General features: G+C 43.8%; 2 protein-coding genes across 5 annotated transcripts in view; both read left to right on the top strand.

Moving 5' to 3' along the window:
• Positions 1-17,051, top strand: part of prx (periaxin) — a 38,758-nt gene extending 21,707 nt beyond the window's left edge. For 2 of the 4 annotated variants that reach the window (XM_072459888.1, XM_072459889.1), the window contains exons 8-9: positions 40-10,880; positions 15,233-17,051. In XM_072459888.1, coding sequence (XP_072315989.1) covers positions 40-10,880; positions 15,233-15,489 — 11,098 coding nt within the window. In that variant the 3' untranslated portion in view covers positions 15,490-17,051. The remainder of the gene's footprint in view (positions 1-39; positions 10,881-15,232) is intronic. The other 2 variants (XM_072459891.1, XM_072459890.1) reach the window with 2 other exon arrangements.
• A 3,702-nt stretch (positions 17,052-20,753) lies between these two features.
• The window catches only part of LOC140373268 (uncharacterized), a 9,907-nt gene continuing 6,897 nt past the window's right edge, over positions 20,754-23,763 (top strand). The window contains exons 1-3 of the mRNA XM_072459887.1: positions 20,754-20,838; positions 22,349-22,931; positions 23,045-23,763. The exon at positions 23,045-23,763 is cut by the window's right edge and continues 535 nt beyond it. Coding sequence (XP_072315988.1) covers positions 22,397-22,931; positions 23,045-23,763 — 1,254 coding nt within the window. The 5' untranslated portion in view covers positions 20,754-20,838; positions 22,349-22,396. The remainder of the gene's footprint in view (positions 20,839-22,348; positions 22,932-23,044) is intronic.

The raw sequence follows: 23,763 nt of genomic DNA, 5'->3' as shown, positions 1-23,763 counted from the left end.
TACAAATAATCTCATTCTAAATGTGCTTTTGTATGACAGGTTTCCACACATGAAAGCAAAGGCAGAGTGCAAAGCAGAGCCAGAAGTTGAAACAGTGCAGGTTAAAATGGCTGGAGAAAAAGTAAAAGTTCATGGAAAAGCCCACAAATTTGGCATAAACTTTCCAAAGTCCAAACACACAAAGTCTGGTTCTGTCCCACCAGAGGTAGAACTCAGTTTTCCTGAAGATGGCCATGCAGAGCACATGGGCAGAGCAGAGATGAGTAAACCCAAAGTTGCTTTGCTTCCTCCTCGTGAAGGGGCAGACCTTCAAGGAAAATTGAATGCAGAGGCCGGAAAGGTTGATGTTGGCAAAGGTAATGCTAATCTTAGAATGCCAACGTCAAAACTTCCAAAGATACGACTGTCACAACATTCAGAAGAGCTGGAAGGTGATGTGAATATAAAGGCAGATGTCAAAATCTCTCCCCCTCCCCAAGTAAAGGTGTCAGCAGGTGACCCGGGGGCAGCCTCAGTCAATATGTCCAAACTGGAGGGACGGCCTGGTGTAGAAGTGACAGGAGCTGGGAAGATGGTGCTGCCGGCTGTGGATATCTCTGCATCTGATGTCAGCTTGAATATGGACAGTGGACAAAGAGTTCCTGATGAAGTGGAAGGAACATTTAAGCATCCAAAAATCTGTATGCCAAAAATGGACTTGTCGGATGTAAGACATGCTAAAGCAGATGTTACACTGAAAACAGGCAGTGAAGATGTGGACATTGGTCATTATGTTGGAGGAGATGGACAGTTCAAAATGCCAGATTTTAATGTAATTCTTCCCAAAATTGACCCACTAAAGACATCAATAGAAATGCAAGAAGAGACTATGTCATTACCTAAGGTGGACATGACCATTGCAAAGGTCAAGAAAGAAAGATGCACAATAGAATGTAATGTGGAAGACAGTCTGCCCATTGACATACCCCTCCCAGATGTCAAACTACCTGAGGCAAAAAGGCAATTTCAAGGGCCAAACGTCAAAGGTGCAGCCGGATTTGAGATGCCAAAAATTGATCTTTCAAAAAGGCACTCAAAAGAAGGAGTAGACGTTGACCTTAGTTCAGATGCAAAGATGAAAATGCCTAAAGTGGACATTGCATCCCTAGAAGCCAATATAGCACAAGCAGATGTAGAAGTTAAAGGACCTGAGATGAAAGAAAGGAAAATACATATGCCAGACTTAGATTTTACGCTTTCAAAAGAAAAAATAGAACAGTCAGGGAATAGTATGACTTTTCCATCCTTCAAACTACCTACAGTTGACATTTCAGCGCCCAAAGTTGACTTAGATTTTGGTCACTCAAAGAAAGGTGATGATGGAGAAATAGAGCTTCTGAGAGCAGAGGGCAGCAGACCTTCTTCTGGAAGTAGTTATGATCCACCCTGTATTTCTGTCAAAGGGCCAAGTTCATCTCCAGGGTTTAATGGACAGTCAAGAGTAAAAAGTGGGGTACTGGAGGTTGGTGGAAAAAAAAAGGTTAAGGGAAAGAAAACTAAAATAAAACTGCCTTTGTTTGGATTTTCCAGGAACAAAACAAACACATCTGCTCAATGTTCTGGCGTACATTTAGAAACAACATCCCCTAAAATACGAACAGAGGGAGATGGTGGGGCAAAACTAGAAGCAAACTTAGAGGTAAAAAGCGGCTTCCATGGACCAGATGTTAATATAAAACTACCAAAGTTTTCAATGGCAGGGAAAACAACAATTCCATCTCCAGACACTGAAGTTCTTCTGCAAAAACCTGTAGTGGAGGGTTCAGAAACAAACATCAATGTGTCTGATGGAAGTCTAAAAATGCCCAAAATACCAACAATTGACGTTTCAATTCCAAAATTTGACATATCTGTTCCCAAAGGAAGCATGGAAGGAACTGAGCTGGAAATAGGAGGAAAAGGAAAAAGTTTAAAAATGCCTCATCCAATTCTTCCTTCTGTTGATATTTCACTTCAAAAAGGAAAGATAGAAGGTCCAGAGGTTGATATAGAGGGCCCTAAAGGAAAAAGGTTAAAGATGCCTCACCTTAAAATGCCAGATGTTGACATATCTTTACCCAGAGCAAAAGGTAATGATCCAGAGTTTGAGATAGAAGGTGGCCTTCCTTCCATTGATATTTCCCTTCCAAAAGGTAAAATTGAAGGCCCAGAAGTCGATATAGAGGGTCCTACTGGTGCAAAGTTCAAAATGCCTGGTATCAAAATGCCTAAAATAGACCTAACTCTCCCAAAAGGAAAGATTGAGGGTCCAGGGATCACCACAGAAAGGCCTGAAGCTCACCTAGAAGGATCAGCAGGTGGAAAGTTCAAAATGCCACATATTAAAATGCCAAATGTTGACATTTCTTTACCAAAAGGAAACAGCAAAGGCCCAGCAATTGATGTGGAAGGTTCAAAAATGGGAAAACTAAATATGCCAGATGTTGATATATCTCTTCCTAAAGGAAGCATAGAGGGACCTGAGCTGGAAATGGGAGGAATCGGAGGACGTTTTAAGATGCCTCATCCAAATCTTCCTTCCGTTGATATTTCACTTCCAAAAGGAAAGCTTGAAGGTCCTGAAGTTGACATAGATGTTTCTAAAGGAGGGAAATTTAAAATGCCTGACATTAAAATGCCTTCTGTTGACATAACTCTGCCCAAAGCGAAGACAACGAGTCCTAAAATCAACATAGAGGCTCCTGGAGTGCATATCGAAGGGCATAAGCAAGGAAAGTTTGAAATGCCTGACATCAAAATGCCTGATATAGATATTTCTCTGCCCAAAGGGAAGATCGAAGGTCCTGAAATTGATGCTGAGGGAGCAAAATTCAAAATGCCTAACATCAAGATGCCCAAAATTGACATATCTTTGCCCAAAGGAACGGGGAAAGGTATAGAAGCAGAAGTTGGAGCATCACTTCCTTCTGTAGATATTTCACTTCCAAGGGGAAAGATAGAGGGTCCAGAAGTTGATATAGAGGGCCCTAAAGGAAGGAAGTTCAAGATGCCTCACCTTAAAATGCCAGATGTTGACATATCTTTACCCAGAGCAAAAGGTAATGGTCCAGAGTTTGAGATAGAAGGGTCCCTACCTTCCACTGATATTTCCCTTCCAAAAGGGAAAATTGAAGGCCCAGAAGTCGATATAGAGGGTCCTACTGGTGCAAAGTTCAAAATGCCTGGTATCAAAATGCCTAAAATAGACCTAACTCTCCCAAAAGGAAAGATTGAGGGTCCAGGGATCACCACAGAAAGGCCTGAAGCTCACCTAGAAGGATCAGCAGGTGGAAAGTTCAAAATGCCACATATTAAAATGCCAAATGTTGACATTTCTTTACCAAAAGGAAACAGCAAAGGCCCAGCAATTGATGTGGAAGGTTCAAAAATGGGAAAACTAAATATGCCAGATGTTGATATATCTCTTCCTAAAGGAAGCATAGAGGGACCTGAGCTGGAAATGGGAGGAATCGGAGGACGTTTTAAGATGCCTCATCCAAATCTTCCTTCGGTTGATATTTCACTTCCAAAAGGAAAGCTTGAAGGTCCTGAAGTTGACATAGATGTTTCTAAAGGAGGGAAATTTAAAATGCCTGACCTTAAAATGCATTCTGTTGACATAACTCTGCCCAAAGCGAAGACAACGAGTCCTAAAATCAACATAGAGGCTCCTGGAGTGCATATCGAAGGGCATAAGCAAGGAAAGTTTGAAATGCCTGACATCAAAATGCCTGATATAGATATTTCTCTGCCCAAAGGGAAGATCGAAGGTCCTGAAATTGATGCTGAGGGAGCAAAATTCAAAATGCCTAACATCAAGATGCCCAAAATTGACATATCTTTGCCCAAAGGAACGGGAAAAGGTATAGAAGCAGAAGTTGGAGCATCACTTCCTTCTGTAGATATTTCACTTCCAAGCGGAAAGATAGAGGGTCCAGAAGTTGATATAGAGGGCCCTAAAGGAAGGAAGTTCAAGATGCCTCACCTTAAAATGCCAGATGTTGACATATCTTTACCCAGAGCAAAAGGTAATGGTCCAGAGTTTGAGATAGAAGGGTCCCTACCTTCCACTGATATTTCCCTTCCAAAAGGGAAAATTGAAGGCCCAGAAGTCGATATAGAGGGTCCTACTGGTGCAAAGTTCAAAATGCCTGGTATCAAAATGCCTAAAATAGACCTAACTCTCCCAAAAGGAAAGATTGAGGGTCCAGGGATCACCACAGAAAGGCCTGAAGCTCACCTAGAAGGATCAGCAGGTGGAAAGTTCAAAATGCCACATATTAAAATGCCAAATGTTGACATTTCTTTACCAAAAGGAAACAGCAAAGGCCCAGCAATTGATGTGGAAGGTTCAAAAATGGGAAAACTAAATATGCCAGATGTTGATATATCTCTTCCTAAAGGAAGCATAGAGGGACCTGAGCTGGAAATGGGAGGAATCGGAGGACGTTTTAAGATGCCTCATCCAAATCTTCCTTCGGTTGATATTTCACTTCCAAAAGGAAAGCTTGAAGGTCCTGAAGTTGACATAGATGTTTCTAAAGGAGGGAAATTTAAAATGCCTGACATTAAAATGCCTTCTGTTGACATAACTCTGCCCAAAGCGAAGACAACGAGTCCTAAAATCAACATAGAGGCTCCTGGAGTGCATATCGAAGGGCATAAGCAAGGAAAGTTTGAAATGCCTGACATCAAAATGCCTGATATAGATATTTCTCTGCCCAAAGGGAAGATCGAAGGTCCTGAAATTGATGCTGAGGGAGCAAAATTCAAAATGCCTAACATCAAGATGCCCAAAATTGACATATCTTTGCCCAAAGGAACGGGGAAAGGTATAGAAGCAGAAGTTGGAGCATCACTTCCTTCTGTAGATATTTCACTTCCAAGCGGAAAGATAGAGGGTCCAGAAGTTGATATAGAGGGCCCTAAAGGAAGGAAGTTCAAGATGCCTCACCTTAAAATGCCAGATGTTGACATATCTTTACCCAGAGCAAAAGGTAATGGTCCAGAGTTTGAGATAGAAGGGTCCCTACCTTCCACTGATATTTCCCTTCCAAAAGGGAAAATTGAAGGCCCAGAAGTCGATATAGAGGGTCCTACTGGTGCAAAGTTCAAAATGCCTGGTATCAAAATGCCTAAAATAGACCTAACTCTCCCAAAAGGAAAGATTGAGGGTCCAGGGATCACCACAGAAAGGCCTGAAGCTCACCTAGAAGGATCAGCAGGTGGAAAGTTCAAAATGCCACATATTCAAATGCCAAATGTTGACATTTCTTTACCAAAAGGAAACAGCAAAGGCCCAGCAATTGATGTGGAAGGTTCAAAAATGGGAAAACTAAATATGCCAGATGTTGATATATCTCTTCCTAAAGGAAGCATAGAGGGACCTGAGCTGGAAATGGGAGGAATCGGAGGACGTTTTAAGATGCCTCATCCAAATCTTCCTTCGGTTGATATTTCACTTCCAAAAGGAAAGCTTGAAGGTCCTGAAGTTGACATAGATGTTTCTAAAGGAGGGAAATTTAAAATGCCTGACATTAAAATGCCTTCTGTTGACATAACTCTGCCCAAAGCAAAGACAACGAGTCCTAAAATCAACATAGAGGCTCCTGGAGTGCATATTGAAGGGCATAAGCAAGGAAAGTTTGAAATGCCTGACATCAAAATGCCTGATATAGATATTTCTCTGCCCAAAGGGAAGATCGAAGGTCCTGAAATTGATGCTGAGGGAGCAAAATTCAAAATGCCTAACATCAAGATGCCCAAAATTGACATATCTTTGCCCAAAGGAAAGGGGAAAGGTATAGAAGCAGAAGTTGGAGCATCACTTCCTTCTGTAGATATTTCACTTCCAAGCGGAAAGATAGCGGGTCCAGAAGTTGATATAGAGGGCCCTAAAGGAAGGAAGTTCAAGATGCCTCACCTTAAAATGCCAGATGTTGACATATCTTTACCCAGAGCAAAAGGTAATGGTCCAGAGTTTGAGATAGAAGGGTCCCTACCTTCCACTGATATTTCCCTTCCAAAAGGGAAAATTGAAGGCCCAGAAGTCGATATAGAGGGTCCTACTGGTGCAAAGTTCAAAATGCCTGGTATCAAAATGCCTAAAATAGACCTAACTCTCCCAAAAGGAAAGATTGAGGGTCCAGGGATCACCACAGAAAGGCCTGAAGCTCACCTAGAAGGATCAGCAGGTGGAAAGTTCAAAATGCCACATATTAAAATGCCAAATGTTGACATTTCTTTACCAAAAGGAAACAGCAAAGGCCCAGCAATTGATGTGGAAGGTTCAAAAATGGGAAAACTAAATATGCCAGATGTTGACATATCTCTTCCTAAAGGAAGCATAGAGGGACCTGAGCTGGAAATGGGAGGAATCGGAGGACGTTTTAAGATGCCTCATCCAAATCTTCCTTCGGTTGATATTTCACTTCCAAAAGGAAAGCTTGAAGGTCCTGAAGTTGACATAGATGTTTCTAAAGGAGGGAAATTTAAAATGCCTGACATTAAAATGCCTTCTGTTGACATAACTCTGCCCAAAGCAAAGACAACGAGTCCTAAAATCAACATAGAGGCTCCTGGAGTGCATATTGAAGGGCATAAGCAAGGAAAGTTTGAAATGCCTGACATCAAAATGCCTGATATAGATATTTCTCTGCCCAAAGGGAAGATCGAAGGTCCTGAAATTGATGCTGAGGGAGCAAAATTCAAAATGCCTAACATCAAGATGCCCAAAATTGACATATCTTTGCCCAAAGGAAAGGGGAAAGGTATAGAAGCAGAAGTTGGAGCATCACTTCCTTCTGTAGATATTTCACTTCCAAGCGGAAAGATAGCGGGTCCAGAAGTTGATATAGAGGGCCCTAAAGGAAGGAAGTTCAAGATGCCTCACCTTAAAATGCCAGATGTTGACATATCTTTACCCAGAGCAAAAGGTAATGGTCCAGAGTTTGAGATAGAAGGGTCCCTACCTTCCACTGATATTTCCCTTCCAAAAGGGAAAATTGAAGGCCCAGAAGTCGATATAGAGGGTCCTACTGGTGCAAAGTTCAAAATGCCTGGTATCAAAATGCCTAAAATAGACCTAACTCTCCCAAAAGGAAAGATTGAGGGTCCAGGGATCACCACAGAAAGGCCTGAAGCTCACCTAGAAGGATCAGCAGGTGGAAAGTTCAAAATGCCACATATTAAAATGCCAAATGTTGACATTTCTTTACCAAAAGGAAACAGCAAAGGCCCAGCAATTGATGTGGAAGGTTCAAAAATGGGAAAACTAAATATGCCAGATGTTGACATATCTCTTCCTAAAGGAAGCATAGAGGGACCTGAGCTCGAAATGGGAGGAATCGGAGGACGTTTTAAGATGCCTCATCCAAATCTTCCTTCCGTTGATATTTCACTTCCAAAAGGAAAGCTTGAAAGTCCTGAAGTTGACATAGATGTTTCTAAAGGAGGGAAATTTAAAATGCCTGACCTTAAAATGCATTCTGTTGACATAACTCTGCCCAAAGCGAAGACAACGAGTCCTAAAATCAACATAGAGGCTCCTGGAGTGCATGTCGAAGGGCATAAGCAAGGAAAGTTTGAAATGCCTGACATCAAAATGCCTGATATAGATATTTCTCTGCCCAAAGGGAAGATCGAAGGTCCTGAAATTGATGCTGAGGGAGCAAAATTCAAAATGCCTAACATCAAGATGCCCAAAATTGACATATCTTTGCCCAAAGGAACGGGAAAAGGTATAGAAGCAGAAGTTGGAGCATCACTTCCTTCTGTAGATATTTCACTTCCAAGGGGAAAGATAGAGGGTCCAGAAGTTGATATAGAGGGCCCTAAAGGAAGGAAGTTCAAGATGCCTCACCTTAAAATGCCAGATGTTGACATATCTTTACCCAGAGCAAAAGGTAATGGTCCAGAGTTTGAGATAGAAGGGTCCCTACCTTCCACTGATATTTCCCTTCCAAAAGGGAAAATTGAAGGCCCAGAAGTCGATATAGAGGGTCCTACTGGTGCAAAGTTCAAAATGCCTGGTATCAAAATGCCTAAAATAGACCTAACTCTCCCAAAAGGAAAGATTGAGGGTCCAGGGATCACCACAGAAAGGCCTGAAGCTCACCTAGAAGGATCAGCAGGTGGAAAGTTCAAAATGCCACATATTAAAATGCCAAATGTTGACATTTCTTTACCAAAAGGAAACAGCAAAGGCCCAGCAATTGATGTGGAAGGTTCAAAAATGGGAAAACTAAATATGCCAGATGTTGATATATCTCTTCCTAAAGGAAGCATAGAGGGACCTGAGCTGGAAATGGGAGGAATCGGAGGACGTTTTAAGATGCCTCATCCAAATCTTCCTTCCGTTGATATTTCACTTCCAAAAGGAAAGCTTGAAGGTCCTGAAGTTGACATAGATGTTTCTAAAGGAGGGAAATTTAAAATGCCTGACCTTAAAATGCCTTCTGTTGACATAACTCTGCCCAAAGCGAAGACAACGAGTCCTAAAATCAACATAGAGGCTCCTGGAGTGCATATCGAAGGGCATAAGCAAGGAAAGTTTGAAATGCCTGACATCAAAATGCCTGATATAGATATTTCTCTGCCCAAAGGGAAGATCGAAGGTCCTGAAATTGATGCTGAGGGAGCAAAATTCAAAATGCCTAACATCAAGATGCCCAAAATTGACATATCTTTGCCCAAAGGAAAGGGGAAAGGTATAGAAGCAGAAGTTGGAGCATCACTTCCTTCTGTAGATATTTCACTTCCAAGCGGAAAGATAGCGGGTCCAGAAGTTGATATAGAGGGCCCTAAAGGAAGGAAGTTCAAGATGCCTCACCTTAAAATGCCAGATGTTGACATATCTTTACCCAGAGCAAAAGGTAATGGTCCAGAGTTTGAGATAGAAGGGTCCCTACCTTCCACTGATATTTCCCTTCCAAAAGGGAAAATTGAAGGCCCAGAAGTCGATATAGAGGGTCCTACTGGTGCAAAGTTCAAAATGCCTGGTATCAAAATGCCTAAAATAGACCTAACTCTCCCAAAAGGAAAGATTGAGGGTCCAGGGATCACCACAGAAAGGCCTGAAGCTCACCTAGAAGGATCAGCAGGTGGAAAGTTCAAAATGCCACATATTCAAATGCCAAATGTTGACATTTCTTTACCAAAAGGAAACAGCAAAGGCCCAGCAATTGATGTGGAAGGTTCAAAAATGGGAAAACTAAATATGCCAGATGTTGACATATCTCTTCCTAAAGGACGCATAGAGGGACCTGAGCTCGAAATGGGAGGAATCGGAGGACGTTTTAAGATGCCTCATCCAAATCTTCCTTCCGTTGATATTTCACTTCCAAAAGGAAAGCTTGAAGGTCCTGAAGTTGACATAGATGTTTCTAAAGGAGGGAAATTTAAAATGCCTGACATCAAGATGCCCAACATTGACATATCTTTGCCCAAAGGAAAGGGAATGGCTTCAGAGCTAGACATTGAAACAACTCTTCCGAAGGGAAAAATGGAATGTCCAGAAGTAGATATACAGGGTCCCACTGGTGCAAAGTTTAAAATGCCTAAAGTCGATCTAATTCTCCCAAAAGTACAGATCGGGGGTCCAGGTATCACCACAGAAAGGCCTGAAGCTCACCTTGAAAGATCAGTAGGTGGAAAGTTCAAAATACCTGACATGAAAATAAACCCAACACATGGAGTTGTTTCTTATTTCCGCTCCAATTCTGAAACCAATTTTGGATTAGATAGCAAAGTTGAGTTAAATATAGATTTACCAAACAGAGATCAGAATGATGGTGGCAAGTTAAAAGCAAAAGTTAAAGGAACAAAATTTAATATAGGAATGCCAAAAAAGAAAATACAGAAAGCTAAAACAGGACCCGATAGAAAAGACCCGACAAGCTCGATGCACAGCAGTGATTTCGAGGGAAAGGGTAGTACAAGCAAATCAGTTCCCACGATGCAAGTCCAAGCAGGAACTGGGTCAGAGGAGGTTTTCTCCAGACAAATTCAGGCCCCAAGAATCCCAGACATTGACTTTGATATTGGCATGTCACCAGAGGATGAGGATGTTCAAATATTAAAAGACAAACCATTTAAGATCCCTAAATTTGGTGTGCCATTACCATCCTTGTCTTCAGCAGAAGAAAGACTCGATATTTTTGGGCAAGAGATTCACTATGAAAGCCCAAAAGTACCTAAAGTGAAGAGAGCTGTATTTGTGCTTGTTAATCCTGATGAGTCTGTAAGTCCTTGTTCCAAGCAACTCCAAACAGCTCATGTTGGATCAGGGACCGTCGAAATGCAGCCAAGCTTCAGGAAGTCAAATCAACAATTTTCAGATGAAATGGGCCGATTAAGGGGAAAAGGGATGGAGATCCCCCCTATATGCTCTCCTACAGTTACAACAGAATCATTTCATGTAAGTGCACTAGAGAAATCAATTCATGTAACCCACAGTGCAGAGAAAACATTTATTCAGAATGAAAAAGGAATTATCGGTGGTCGAATTAAACTTCCAAAAGTTGAGATAACATCCCCATCTATACAGATATCTCCAAGAGAAGAAGGCTTGGATGGCAAACAAGGAGCACAATCATCACTGATGAGCAAGGAAGCAGTGGAAACAACTTGTGATTCTTTACCAAGTGGACTACAATTATCAAAAGAACTAATGTCATCAAACATAAGAAGAGAGAGGAAAGAGAGAGATGGGTTAGAATCCCCTTCATACTTTACTATGGAAAGCTCAGCCAAGGTCCTGACGTGGACGGAGGACTCCCAGCGAACAAACCTCAGTTCTGACGACAAGGAATCCTCCCCATGGTTCAGGGTTCCCAAGTTTTCCCTGAAGCCCCACTCAACCGGTAAGCAAGGACATTTATTACCTTTGCTTTATTATTTACAGTGGTGTGAAAAAGTAATTACGGCCTAAACCTAATAACTGGTTGGGCCAAACTTAGCAGAAACAACGGCAATTAAGCATTTTCAAAAACTTTTGGCCCACTCATATTTACAGAATTGTTGTAATTCAGCCACACTGGAGGGTTTTCAATCATGAACCACCTTTTTAAGGTCATGCCACAGCATCTCAATAGGATTCAGGTCAGGACTTTGAACCTAACCCTAACACTCTAAAGCAGGGGTGTCAAACTCTTTTAGGGCCGAATTTGGACGCTCAGGCTGGGTCGCGGGCCGAACATAAGGTAAAACATAAAACAATGAAAAATATAAGAAATAAAGAGCTTTATACAGCCTACGCTGTTTTTGAAGCAATTACTGGGTCGATAAAAATAAATTACAAAATGTTTGTTCTCATAAACTGAAATGTGTCAAGAAAAAACATTGTAATTTCACGAACACTGAGCTTCAGTTTATGTGCATTACAACTTCAGATCAGAGTCGATCTACAGAGAGAAACATTTAGTCAGAGGTGTTTGGAACTGAAAAATATTGTATTTGACTTTTTAACAAAATAAACTTCTCAAGATCTAAAAAACCTTTTAAATGTACTAACTAACATTTCCACGTCTGTGTAGTTCTCTGTAGTCATCTGTAGTCACCTGTAGTTCTCTGTAGTCATCTGTAGTCATCTGTAGTCACCTGTAGTCATCTGTAGTCACCTGTAGTTCTCTGTAGTCACCTGTAGTTCTCTGTAGTCATCTGTAGTCACCTGTAGTCATCTGTAGTCACCTGTAGTCATCTGTAGTCACCTGTAGTTCTCTGTAGTCATCTGTAGTCACCTGTAGTTCTCTGTAGTCATCTGTAGTCATCTGTAGTCACCTGTAGTCATCTGTAGTCACCTGTAGTTCTCTGTAGTCACCTGTAGTTCTCTGTAGTCATCTGTAGTCATCTGTAGTCACCTGTAGTCATCTGTAGTCACCTGTAGTCATCTGTAGTCACCTGTAGTTCTCTGTAGTCATCTGTAGTCATCTGTAGTCACCTGTAGTCATCTGTAGTCACCTGTAGTTCTCTGTAGTCATCTGTAGTCATCTGTAGTCACCTGTAGTCATCTGTAGTCACCTGTAGTCATCTGTAGTCACCTGTAGTTCTCTGTAGTCATCTGTAGTCACCTGTAGTCATCTGTAGTCACCTGTAGTCATCTGTAGTCACCTGTAGTCATCTGTAGTTCTCTGTAGTTCTCTGTAGTTCTCTGTAGTCATCTGTAGTCACCTGTAGTTCTCTGTAGTCATATGTAGTCACCTGTAGTTCTCTGTAGTCATCTGTAGTCACCTGTAGTTCTCTGTAGTTACCTGTAGTCACCTGTAGTTCTCTGTAGTCAATTGTAGTTCTCTGTAGTCATCTGTAGTCATCTGTAGTTCTCTGTAGTCACCTGTAGTTCTCTGTAGTCACCTGTAGTCACCTGTAGTTCTCTGTAGTCACCTGTAGTTCTCTGTAGTCATCTGTAGTCACCTGTAGTCACCTGTAGTTCTCTGTAGTCACCTGTAGTCACCTGTAGTTCTCTGTAGTCATCTGTAGTCACCTGTAGTCACCTGTAGTTCTCTGTAGTCATCTGTAGTCACCTGTAGTCACCTGTAGTTCACTGTAGTCAACTGTAGTTCTCTGTAGTTCTCTGTAGTCATCTGTAGTCATTTGTAGTTCTCTGTAGTCACCTGTAGTTCTCTGTAGTCACCTGTAGTTCTCTGTAGTCACCTGTAGTCACCTGTAGTTCTCTGAAGTCAACTGTAGTTCTCTGTAGTCACCTGTAGTTCTCTGTAGTCACCTGTAGTTCTCTGTAGTCACCTGTAGTTCTCTGTAGTCACCTGTAGTTTTCAGTAGTCACCTGTAGTTCTCTGTAGTCACCTGTAGTCACCTGTAGTTCTCTGTAGTCACCTGTAGTTTTCAGTAGTCACCTGTAGTTCTCTGTAGTCACCTGTAGTCACCTGTAGTTCTCTGTAGTCACCTGTAGTCACCTGTAGTTCTCTGTAGTCACCTGTAGTTCTCTGTAGTCACCTGTAGTTTTCAGTAGTCACCTGTAGTTCTCTGTAGTCATCTGTAGTCATCTGTAGTCACCTGTAGTTCTCTGTAGTCACCTGTAGTTTTCAGTAGTCACCTGTAGTTCTCTGTAGTCATCTGTAGTCATCTGTAGTCACCTGTAGTCACCTGTAGTTCTCTGAAGTCAACTGTAGTTCTCTGTAGTCATCTGTAGTCACCTGTAGTTCTCTGTAGTCACCTGTAGTTCTCTGTAGTCACCTGTAGTTCTCTGTAGTCACCTGTAGTTCTCTGTAGTCATCTGTAGTCACCTGTAGTTCTCTGTAGTCACCTGTAGTCATCTGTAGTCACCTGTAGTTCTCTGTAGTCACCTGTAGTTCTCTGTAGTCACCTGTAGTCATCTGTAGTCACCTGTAGTTCTCTGTAGTCACCTGTAGTTCTCTGTAGTCATCTGTAGTCACCTGTAGTTCTCTGTAGTCACCTGTAGTTCTCTGTAGTCACCTGTAGTTCTCTGTAGTCACCTGTAGTTATCAGTAGTCGTCTGTAGTCATCTTTAGTTCTCTGTAGTTCTCTATAGTTCTCTGTAGTTCTCTGTAGTTCTCTGTAGTCATCAGTAGTTCTCTGTAGTTCTCTGTAGTTCTCTGTAGTCATCAGTAGTTCTCTGTAGTTCTCTGTAGTTCTCTATAGTTCTCTGTAGTTCTCTGTAGTCATCAGTAGTTCTCTGTTCACCTGAACTGACTCACCACTAAACACAGGCCACCAGAGGCATTGTGGGACGTGTAGTTTTAGCGATAAAAACGAAAGTTACGGATGTAACCATGGTTCTATGAATCTATCATTTTTATTTTATTTAAATTTTATTTTATTTAAATAAATATAAATTAGAAATGTTTGATGGGCCGTATGTTTGACACCGCTGCATCTAAGCTCCTAATTGAGTTGGTCTTCAGTCATTCAGATGTGGACTTGCTTGTGTGTTTTCATGAATTGTCCAGCTGCAGGAGCCACGTTGGCTTCAGCTTAAGGTGAACATGAACACATAGCCGGAGAGTCGCCTTCATGAATCTTTAGTCGAGAGCAGAATTCATGGTTCCATACGTCCCGCCAGTCTTCCAGGTTCTGAAGCCGCAAAACAGCCCCAGACCATCACACTACCACATCCATGTTTTACAGTTCTTCTACTTCTACTCCAGTAAACAAGAGGATATAGATATAGAGCCAGCTGCAGAGACTCAGAAGTCATGCAGGACCAGAGCCACGCCCTGAATGTTCTAGGACCTGCCACTAGGACCATGACTGTAGGACAAAAGATATAGTGACAGTTTCATCCCAGCAGCTATTGTCTCTGAAACGAGCTCACTCAGCGTAATTAATCACTTGATTAATCCATTATGTCTGTTTTTATATGAATGTTTGTTGTCTCTTAATCACTGCTAACCAATTTACCCAAGGGTACGAAAAAAGACCCCTAACCTAAATATGAAACATGTCCTTATATATCCTTTCAAAATAGATTTCAAACAGTTAGCAGGAGTTAGTTAGTAACACAACAACAAATGTTTAAATGTTAATATTTTAGGGCAGAGAATTATTGTAAATATGTATCTAAAACAAAGTGGGTAAAATGACCCGGATCAATAAGCAGTATCGTTAAGACTAAGTATTGATATTGATAAATATTGATAAATGCTTAACGATAACTCTCCCTATTCGGGAGTGTGCTTATTAGGACATCCTGTCCCTGCAGCCAAGACACCTGTCAGGACACCTGTCAGGACACCTGTCAGTACAGGACACAAACGCTGGACAGAGCGCTGCAGTGTCCGGCGCCGTGGTCACAGTCCACATGGGTTTGAATCCGTGTCAAAGTCAGTGCAGCCCGTAACCATAGGAACTTTTGGCATCTTGAATTTTACTGTGAAATTTTACACTGAATTTCAATTGTTGACTCTGAGGACATGGAAATCTATGCATATTTGTTCAAACACTTGCCTAACGAAAGTTGCTGAATCGTCCACCTGTGAATACACGCAGGCCTTTTTCCTACAGACCTGCTATAGAATCACATGTGCACCGTCTTCATATCTTTTAAAAAACATACAAATATATACTGCAATATTCAGTGGCTGAAATCTAAATAAATACACTTCAAACCTTTATTTCAGGGAAGATGGACATTTTAAACTAAGAACTATTCTTATTAAAGAAAGGATCTGTAAATCAAATCCCAGTTTGTCATACACTGGTTGTGAGTGTACAGTGTTGATGGTCGTGTCGTGTTCCACAGGGTTCCTGCAGATCACCCCTGAGGCCTCCCCTCAGGCCCAGCGCCGGGGCGAGCTGGGGGGCGAGCAGGACGTCCCGGGCTCGTTCTGCTTCCACAGCTCAGGGATCTCCAGCCAGCACATGTGTGAGGACCCAGAGGATTCTTCTGCAGAGACAATCACACTGCAGAGCCACACCACCAGAGTCACCCGACACACAACCCAGACAGAGACACACACCGCGGGGCCCTCCACGCCCACCCACAAAGCTGGACCCTGAGGAACTGCTGTAAACCTTCTCCTTCTGCCCTGCCAAACCTGCAACCACGCAAACTGTTTATAGATTTTTTATTATAAGACTATTTATTTTCATATGTTTTGTGTAGTTCTAATTAATCAGCAATTACTATTGTAGAGATGACATGTATTTTATGTGGTTAGGTCAGATGAATACACTGTTTGTGGTCTTTCTGCTGGAGTTTTTGTTGTTTTATTTATTTTTCTATTTAGAATTCATGTTTAAGGTACCTTTAAGTCATCAGCGCACTTTTTGTACATACATCTGATTCTTTTAGCATCATCCTGGACCTAATAACCGAGTTCACCTTGAGAACCAGAGCCAGGGCCTCACTCCACATCTGGACGTGTGTTTTCCACACAGACCGTGGCGTGTCTTGTTAAAGGTGCACTATGCCAGGGTTAAAGGTGCACAATGCCACTTTTCTGAGTGACGCATGTTAAACCGCTGACCCAGCTCAAATCAAACTTCTTTCATCCTCAGATGAACAGAGTTCTTAGCTTCACTTCAGCATAGAACTCAGTGCTCGTAAGCGGCCATATTGGTTTTAATGCAAACAGACCATGCATCTCCCTGATTGGCTAATTGACCTGTCAATCATCAGATTGACATATGATCAATTCCCTGCTGCCTGACTCTGTGCAGCTCACTTCCTGAATGTACATGTGGGAAGTACAATGAGCAAAATCCAAACACCAGAAAAGGCTAAAAGGATGAAGTTATTTGATGGCACACGTGATACTTCAATGTATTTATTTTTCATACAGATATCTATAATCAGAGGTGCCAAAAATGTGCTTAAAATTACATTACTTTATTAAGTAGTATTACAAAGAATTCCATGAAAAATAGTGATTAAGAAGTGATTTATAATTTGAACTTAATAGTTTTGAAAGAATAAGACATTTGATAATGCTCAATATACAGTAAATGTGTAGGACAGACACACGCAAAACTAATATATATTTATATCTATTTAATATTGTCAATATTTTGTCACTTCTTCAAAAGTGGGAAGAGGAAACGAAACTTTTACTCGAGTCAAGTATAGAAGAAAGTGTATGATCTGCTCTGCTCCGAACAGAGCGTTAAGTCAAAGGTTGCTGGGTGAATGTAGCTCCACCTCTGCTCCTGCTGTAACATGTGATCCTTCTGAGCCGGGGGAGTGCGCCCCCTGCAGTGGTGAACAGGCTGAACACTTCTGCCTTCATCACTCAACTGAACATGATGTTAATAGTAGAAGATGGTCAATGTAAATCTATTTATCCAGAGTGCTGAGTGGCCCCAAAGAGCCGCAAGCGTTTGGTCCGTATGCTGTTGGTCGTGATGCTTATCGTTTTCTTGTGACTTGGCGTTCAGGCTGCTGCAGTGGGCTACTATTTCTGAAAAGTATTATTGTATATAGGTGTTCATTGGTTTTGTTTCCACATTTTGGGTTGGGTTGAAATGGCTGGAAAGAGGTGTAGCATGTGAATATCTCCTGTGGAATGAGTTGTTATATGTTGGTGAATATTAGGCTATAATAAACTGAAATTATTGCCTGATTTTTTGATTCCCCTTGGCACTTTACGCTGTACGAAATGACAGAAACGCATCCTGCTACTGAGACTATAAGGACTTTAGCAAATCTACACTTTACTTTTGACCATTTTACTGGTTCAGATGTAAGCAATTGTACACATTTCATTCATACATTCACATACAAAGTACAGGAGCAATAGTATATCCGAAGAGCATCTACCTACTTGATCTTTATGTCGTGGCACAGGGCGTTAGCATAGCACCAGCCCAAATCTGTCATGAGCCACTGAACCAACGCCACCCTGAAGGGAACAAAGGGACATTACATAAGGCTAACACGGGTTAGCATTGGGTGACAGAGACCTGGAATAGGAAAGTGAATTATTGGTTTGTTGTGTACAATAAAATCTTCTTAATTATAACTAATTCTTTCAATCACACTTCACTCACACAATACAATTAAGTCTGCATTTTAGTAATGAGTTAGTATATGGTTACATCCAATCAGCTGCAGGAGTAAGCAGCTTAAATCAACTATGAACGTACAAACAGGGGAGACGGAAGGGGGACAAAAGGGGACAAAAGGGGACAAAAAGGAGAGGCAAAAGAGAGGTCCGCTGGGTTCCAGATCCAGTGAAGTACATTTTAGAGAAATAATATGCATGTTCAGAACCATGTGCACAAGAAGGGGACAGATACGTACCAAGCGTACCAAGCCCTAACCCTAACCCTAAGACCCCGGTGGAAGGCGGAGCCATCATGGGCACTCCATGATTTAATTGCATTAGATGTGTCCCCCCGGAGCCTGGAGGCTGGTGGTGGTAGATGTGGAGAGAAGGTAGAGAGGATGATTAGGATGCAGAGGAGGAGGAGGGGAGGTGGTGGGTCGCAGTACAGTTTGAAGCAGTCGAGCCATCTGCCTGAGGCTTAAATGCGACCGCCTGGTGCTGATTGGAGCGGGGAGGAGTCACTGAGAGCGTTGATTGGGGATGAGGAGCAGGTGCGAGGGCCATGACGCAGGCGTCCCCTGTCCTTTCACCCTCCTTCTGTCCTTATACCCTCCTTCTGTCCTTACACCCTCCTTCTGTCCTTACACCCTCCTTCTGTCCTTTCACCCTCCTTCTGTCCTTACACCCTCCTTCTGTCCTTACACCCTCCTTCTGTCCTCACACCTTCCTTCTGTCCTTACACCCTCCTTCTGTCCTTACACCCTCCTTCTGTCCTCACACCTTCCTTCTGTCCTTACACCTTCCTTCTGTCCTTACACCTTCCTTCTGTCCTTACACCCTCCTTCTGTCCTTACATCCTCCTTCTGTTCTTACACCCTCCTTCTGTCCTTTCACCCTCCTTCTGTCCTTACACCCTCCTTCTGTCCTTACACCCTCCTTCTGTCCTTACACCCTCCTTCTGTCCTTTGACCCTCCTTCTGTCCTTACACCCTCCTTCTGTCCTTACACCCTCCTTCTGTCCTTACACCCTCCTTCTGTCCTTACACCCTCCTTCTGTCCTTTGACCCTCCTTCTGTCCTTACACCCTCCTTCAGTCCTTACACCCTCCTTCTTGGCCAGGAAAAACTACAAAAACCTCTTTGGGAAAAAATAGAAACCTGGAAGAGTCCATGGTGAAGGAGGATCTGACTCTCTCAGACGGACAGGCCACGCCCGCTTGAGTGCGATGATGGAGCTCGGGAGAGAGGTCCTTCATGGAGGCCGACGCAGATTTAAGTTAGGTCTTCCAGGTAAACTTGCGCAGGCTTCATTATTGAATTATCTGTAGATCTGTTGGCCCCCTTTGAAACAAGGGGGCCAAATGGTTGCCGGAATAAGGGGGCCCGGGGGCTCCTTCCGCAGAAATCTTTGACTATATCAAACCACATTTACAGTCATTTTGTGCACTTTTGGGATAGTTTGGCAATCATAGTCAAGAGACCTTAAACATACTCACAGTAATATAATATAGATTTGTGACGCCGGCTCAAGTGGAGGCACAAGACTTGAGGCGGGAGCATTACGGGAAAGAGAACCAGGCTCCAGAGAAAGGACGACTTGTCATGATATTTATTCATAATAGAACTCCATTATAAGAACAGGTACTTTTTGGTGGTCACATGTTGGTTTGTGTGTTTGAGTGTGTGTGTGTGTGTGTGTTTCTGTGTGTGTGTGTGTCTTTGTGTGTGTGTGTGTTTGTGTTTGTGTTTGTGTTTGTGTTTGTGTGTGTGTGTGTGTGTGTGTCTGTGTGTGTGGTCTGAAAAAATACCAAATTAAAGCAAAGCTAAAAGTGCTTGACAAATGCTAAACAAACAGCAACAAAGAGCAACACAAAACACACACAAAAGGATAATAAACACAGGCCCGATGAAAGTTATCGAGTCAAGAACAAATAAACGGCTGGACAAACCAAGCTTCACCTCGTGAGAAGGATTCACAGCTTTCATTGGACATGAACATGAACACAGATGAAAGTTGCACTTACTTTATGTTCATTCACGCACAGCAAAAGCATCAAATGTCGCCCCCTGGAGGCTGGGGCCGGCCCTGCTGGAGGCTGGGGCCGGCCCTGCTGGAGGCTGGGGCCGGCCCTGCTGGAGGCTGGGGCCGGCCCTGCTGGAGGGGCCCTTGAGTAGATCATCATCTTACATTTTGTCCACTGATTGTTTCAAACTACAGGACGGTCGTCATAGTGACATTCCACTGTAACAAGCAGCACATTGTTATTTACATGTTTTTCTACGTCACTTGGAGTCTTCATTTTTCAAATAATCACAAGTACAGGATTGTGGGCGGGGACAGGGGGCAAGTGCAAATGGGTTTTCTGAGCACTGGAGCCTCAGTTGCAGTGCATGAGTACACAAACATGCAGGACTCAATCACAATATACAACATAATAACAATGCCCTGTTTGCGATTGTTGCATTTATATTTTTGAGGCCCCTTATTTATTACCATCCAAGTACTCATAATATTGTTTATATATCTCTGCAATAACTTCTCATAATAATATTTTTTTCATTCTCAATATACTATATTTTTTATATTCTTTATACTTTTTGGCCTTTTCTTTGGTTTGATTTATTTATATATATATATATATATATATATATATATATATATATATATATATATATATATATATATATATATATATATATATATATATATATATATATATATATATATATATTCATCGTTTTACAATCATCTTTGGATTTGGATGGATGGGATATTTAGCCATTGACATCTTTTCCCTGCAGAGCCTCTCAGTGACACAGGCTGGCTGGGGGCCACGTTATCAGTCTGTCTCTATTGGCTGTAAACGTCATGTACAGACTGAACCACTGAAATACGGAACCGGGCACGGAAGGACCGGAAGGACCGACACGAGCGGCACGACGCGCGAGGATCGACGCGGTGACACGTCAGAGAGGTGCTGACGTCATCGTGTAGGACACAGCTGTGGGCGAGAGAAGAGGCGGAGCTGCAGTCTCTGCACTGAGCGGCACGTACGTGAGCCTACGTGAGCCTACGTGAGCCTGCTGCGGACAGAGAGCACGGACAGCGCTTGTCGCAGCGGACGAGGCGAACAGGCCGCAGAGCAGAGCGGCACAGGGCCCAGCGTGTGGCACCGGACTCCAGACTCCAGAGGCGTGCGGTGCTGATGCGGAGCGTGCGGTGCTGATGCGGAGCGTGCGGTGCTGATGCGGAGCGTGCGGTGCTGATGCGGAGCGTGCGTGGTGCAGTGCAAGGTGATGGGAGCAGTCTTCTCATCAGAACAACAAAGACCGGAGCGAAAGCAGTGATTTGAGTGCTAAAGGTAGGCTACGATCATCTACGCTGCAGGGGAACCATCCCGGGGCAGGGGAACCATCCCGGGGCAGGGGAACCATCCCGGGGCAGGGGAACCATCCCGGGGCAGGGGAACCATCCCGGGGCAGGGGAACCATCCCGGAGCAGATGCGTGAGATGCGCGTGGTGTTCATGCGGAATAGGCTTCAGAACATAGTCTAAAGGACGAGTCAGTGCACGTACAGTAAGGAGGGGAGGGGGTGGTGGAGGGGGAAGAGCCCTCAGAGGAAACCTACACTAACACGGGTAGAACATGCAAACTCCGAAGTGTTCATGTTGTGAACCGAGAGCGCTAACCACTGCGCCACCGACTGAGAAGCGCGTGGGCCCCTGAACCTGACCATGAGATGCTCTCTAGTAAAGTCTATAGCACTGGCCTGAGTCCTGGAGTGGGCCTGTCCAACACCATCGAGGAGGGGACACGGGATGTTGGGACATTTGTCTGAAGACAAGGGAAGCTGGGACATTCATCTAAAGACAGGGGAAGCTGGGACATTCATCTAAAGACAGGGGAAGTTGGGACATTTATCTAAAGACACAGGATGCTGGGACATTTTTCTAAGACAGGGGATGCTGGGACATTTGTCTGAAGACGGGGGATGCTGGGATATTTATCTAAAGACAAGGGAAGCTGGGACATGTGTCTAAAGACAGGGGATGCTGGGACATTTGTCTAAGACAAGGGATGCTGGGACATTTGTCTGAAGACAAGGGATGGTGGGACATTTATCTAAAGACACGGGATGCTGGGACATTTTTCTAAGTCAGGGAATGCTGGGACATTTGTCTGAAGACAGGGGATGCTGGGACATTTATCTAAAGACAGGGGAAGCTGGGACATTTATCTAAAGGCAGGGGAAGCTGGGACATTTGTCTGAAGACGGGGGATGCTGGGATATTTATCTAAAGACAAGGGAAGCTGGGACATGTGTCTAAAGACAGGGGATGCTGGGACATTTGTCTAAAGACAGGGGATGCTGGGACATTTGTCTAAAGGCAGGGGAAGCTGGGACATTTATCTAAAGACACATGATGCTGGGACATTTTTCTAAGACAGGGAATGCTGGGACATTTGTCTGAAGACGGGGGATGCTGGGATATTTATCTAAAGACAAGGGAAGCTGGGACATGTGTCTAAAGACAGGGGATGCTGGGACATTTATCTAAAGACAGGGGACGCTGGGACATTCATCTAAAGACAGGGGAAGCTGGGACATTTATCTAAAGACAGGGGACGCTGGGACACTTCTCACTGTTGCCCTTCGAGAGAACTTCTGTTGTGATTTCGGGGGTTACAAAAATAAATTAAATTGAATTTCCAAATTGTAGTGCTGCACTTCTACTTTGAGGTGGCACAGGATGTTATATCTATGAAATAATGTTGAATAAATAGATCCAAAGGCCTAATCCGTGACATTTCATGAGCTACATATTCCACACACTGAGCCTAACGCAGCTGTTGCTTGTGTTCTTTGCAGGGTGCAGTCTTCAGGTCTTCAGTGTGAGCAGCTTGACTCAAAGCACCCATGAGGCCTAAAATGAGTCCTATACTCCAGCAGAACAACAACAATAACTACCCCTGCCTCAGTGGCACAGGGGCCCTGCCACAGAAGTGCTCCCTTCCTCTGCCCTTCTCCAGTCGCCCCGAGCTGAGCCTGACAGGTCTGCCTCTGATCAGAGGGCTCCGAGCATGGGCCCTGTGCTCCAAGAGCCGTCACCGAGCTGGGGGTCCCCTGGGACAAGCCCCTCTTAGCCACCCCCGGCCTGCAGATGTGCACCTGAGTGCAGAGTGGGGCCTCCCCCTGGGTCTGGATGCCAGGCAGGCCGGTATGGGAGCTTTGGTGACTTTGCAGACGAGTGAGGGTAGCAGCAGGACACAGACACAGTGCCTGTTCCTCCACACAGACAGGGGCAGCTGTCTGTACCCCACAACTAAACTCACCCACCACTCAACCCCCCAACAACCTGGAGGAATGCTTCGAGGCTGGCTCAAGGGCAAGACTGGAACGGCTCCAGCTCTCCCTTCACACAGCGGACCTAACAGAGCAAGAGATCGCTCAGGTAAGGGCTTGTATGGTAAAACCATCTACAGAGTTTGTCCACCATCCAAAGTGTCACCTACATTTAGGCCAGGACATGTGTGGTATCTTTATAAAAGCAATTATTTTTTACAGGTCGAAGGTGGAGGAAGCCGGCGAATCATACAGCAAGCCGAGAGAGGGCACACTTTAGACAGCAACAACAGGACGAGTCCAGAGTGACAGCGGCTGGGGAACAGGAGCTGGAACACAAACAATCACAGCGCAAAAAGGAGCCCAGAGAGGAGACCAGAGATCTGCCCAGAGAGGAGACCAGAGATCTGCCCAAGGAGGAGACCAGAGATCTGCCCAAGGAGGAGACCAGAGATCTGCCCAGAGAGGAGACCAGAGATCTGCCCAAGGAGGAGACCAGAGATCTGCCCAGAGAGGAGACCAGAGATCTGCCCAGAGAGGAGACCAGAGATCTGCCCAAGGAGGAGACCAGAGATCTGCCCAAGGAGGAGACCAGAGATCTGCCCAAGGAGGAGACCAGAGATCTGCCCAAGGAGGAGACCAGAGATCTGCCCAAGGAGGAGACCAGAGATCTGCCCAGAGAGGAGACCAGAGATCTGCCCAAGGAGGAGACCAGAGATCTGCCCAGAGAGCGGTCCAGGGAAGAGACCGAAGATCTGCCCTGGGAGGAGACAGGCGATCTGCCTAGAAAAGAGAGCCTATTTCTACACAGCAATCAGCCCGTAGAGGAACTGAGAGATGAGCAACAAGAGGAATATGTAGGAAATACCACAGAGGACTACAGAGATCTGCCCAGAGAGGAAACCAGTGATCAGTATAGAGCGCAAACCAAAGGTCAGTTA

This window comes from Eucyclogobius newberryi, unplaced genomic scaffold, assembly GCF_026437365.1.
Source record: "Eucyclogobius newberryi isolate DKJ021-1_F unplaced genomic scaffold, fEucNew1.0.hap1 SCAF_10, whole genome shotgun sequence".
NCBI classification, from domain to species: domain Eukaryota; kingdom Metazoa; phylum Chordata; class Actinopteri; order Gobiiformes; family Gobiidae; genus Eucyclogobius; species Eucyclogobius newberryi.
This window is presented reverse-complemented; position numbering and strand designations above follow the sequence as displayed.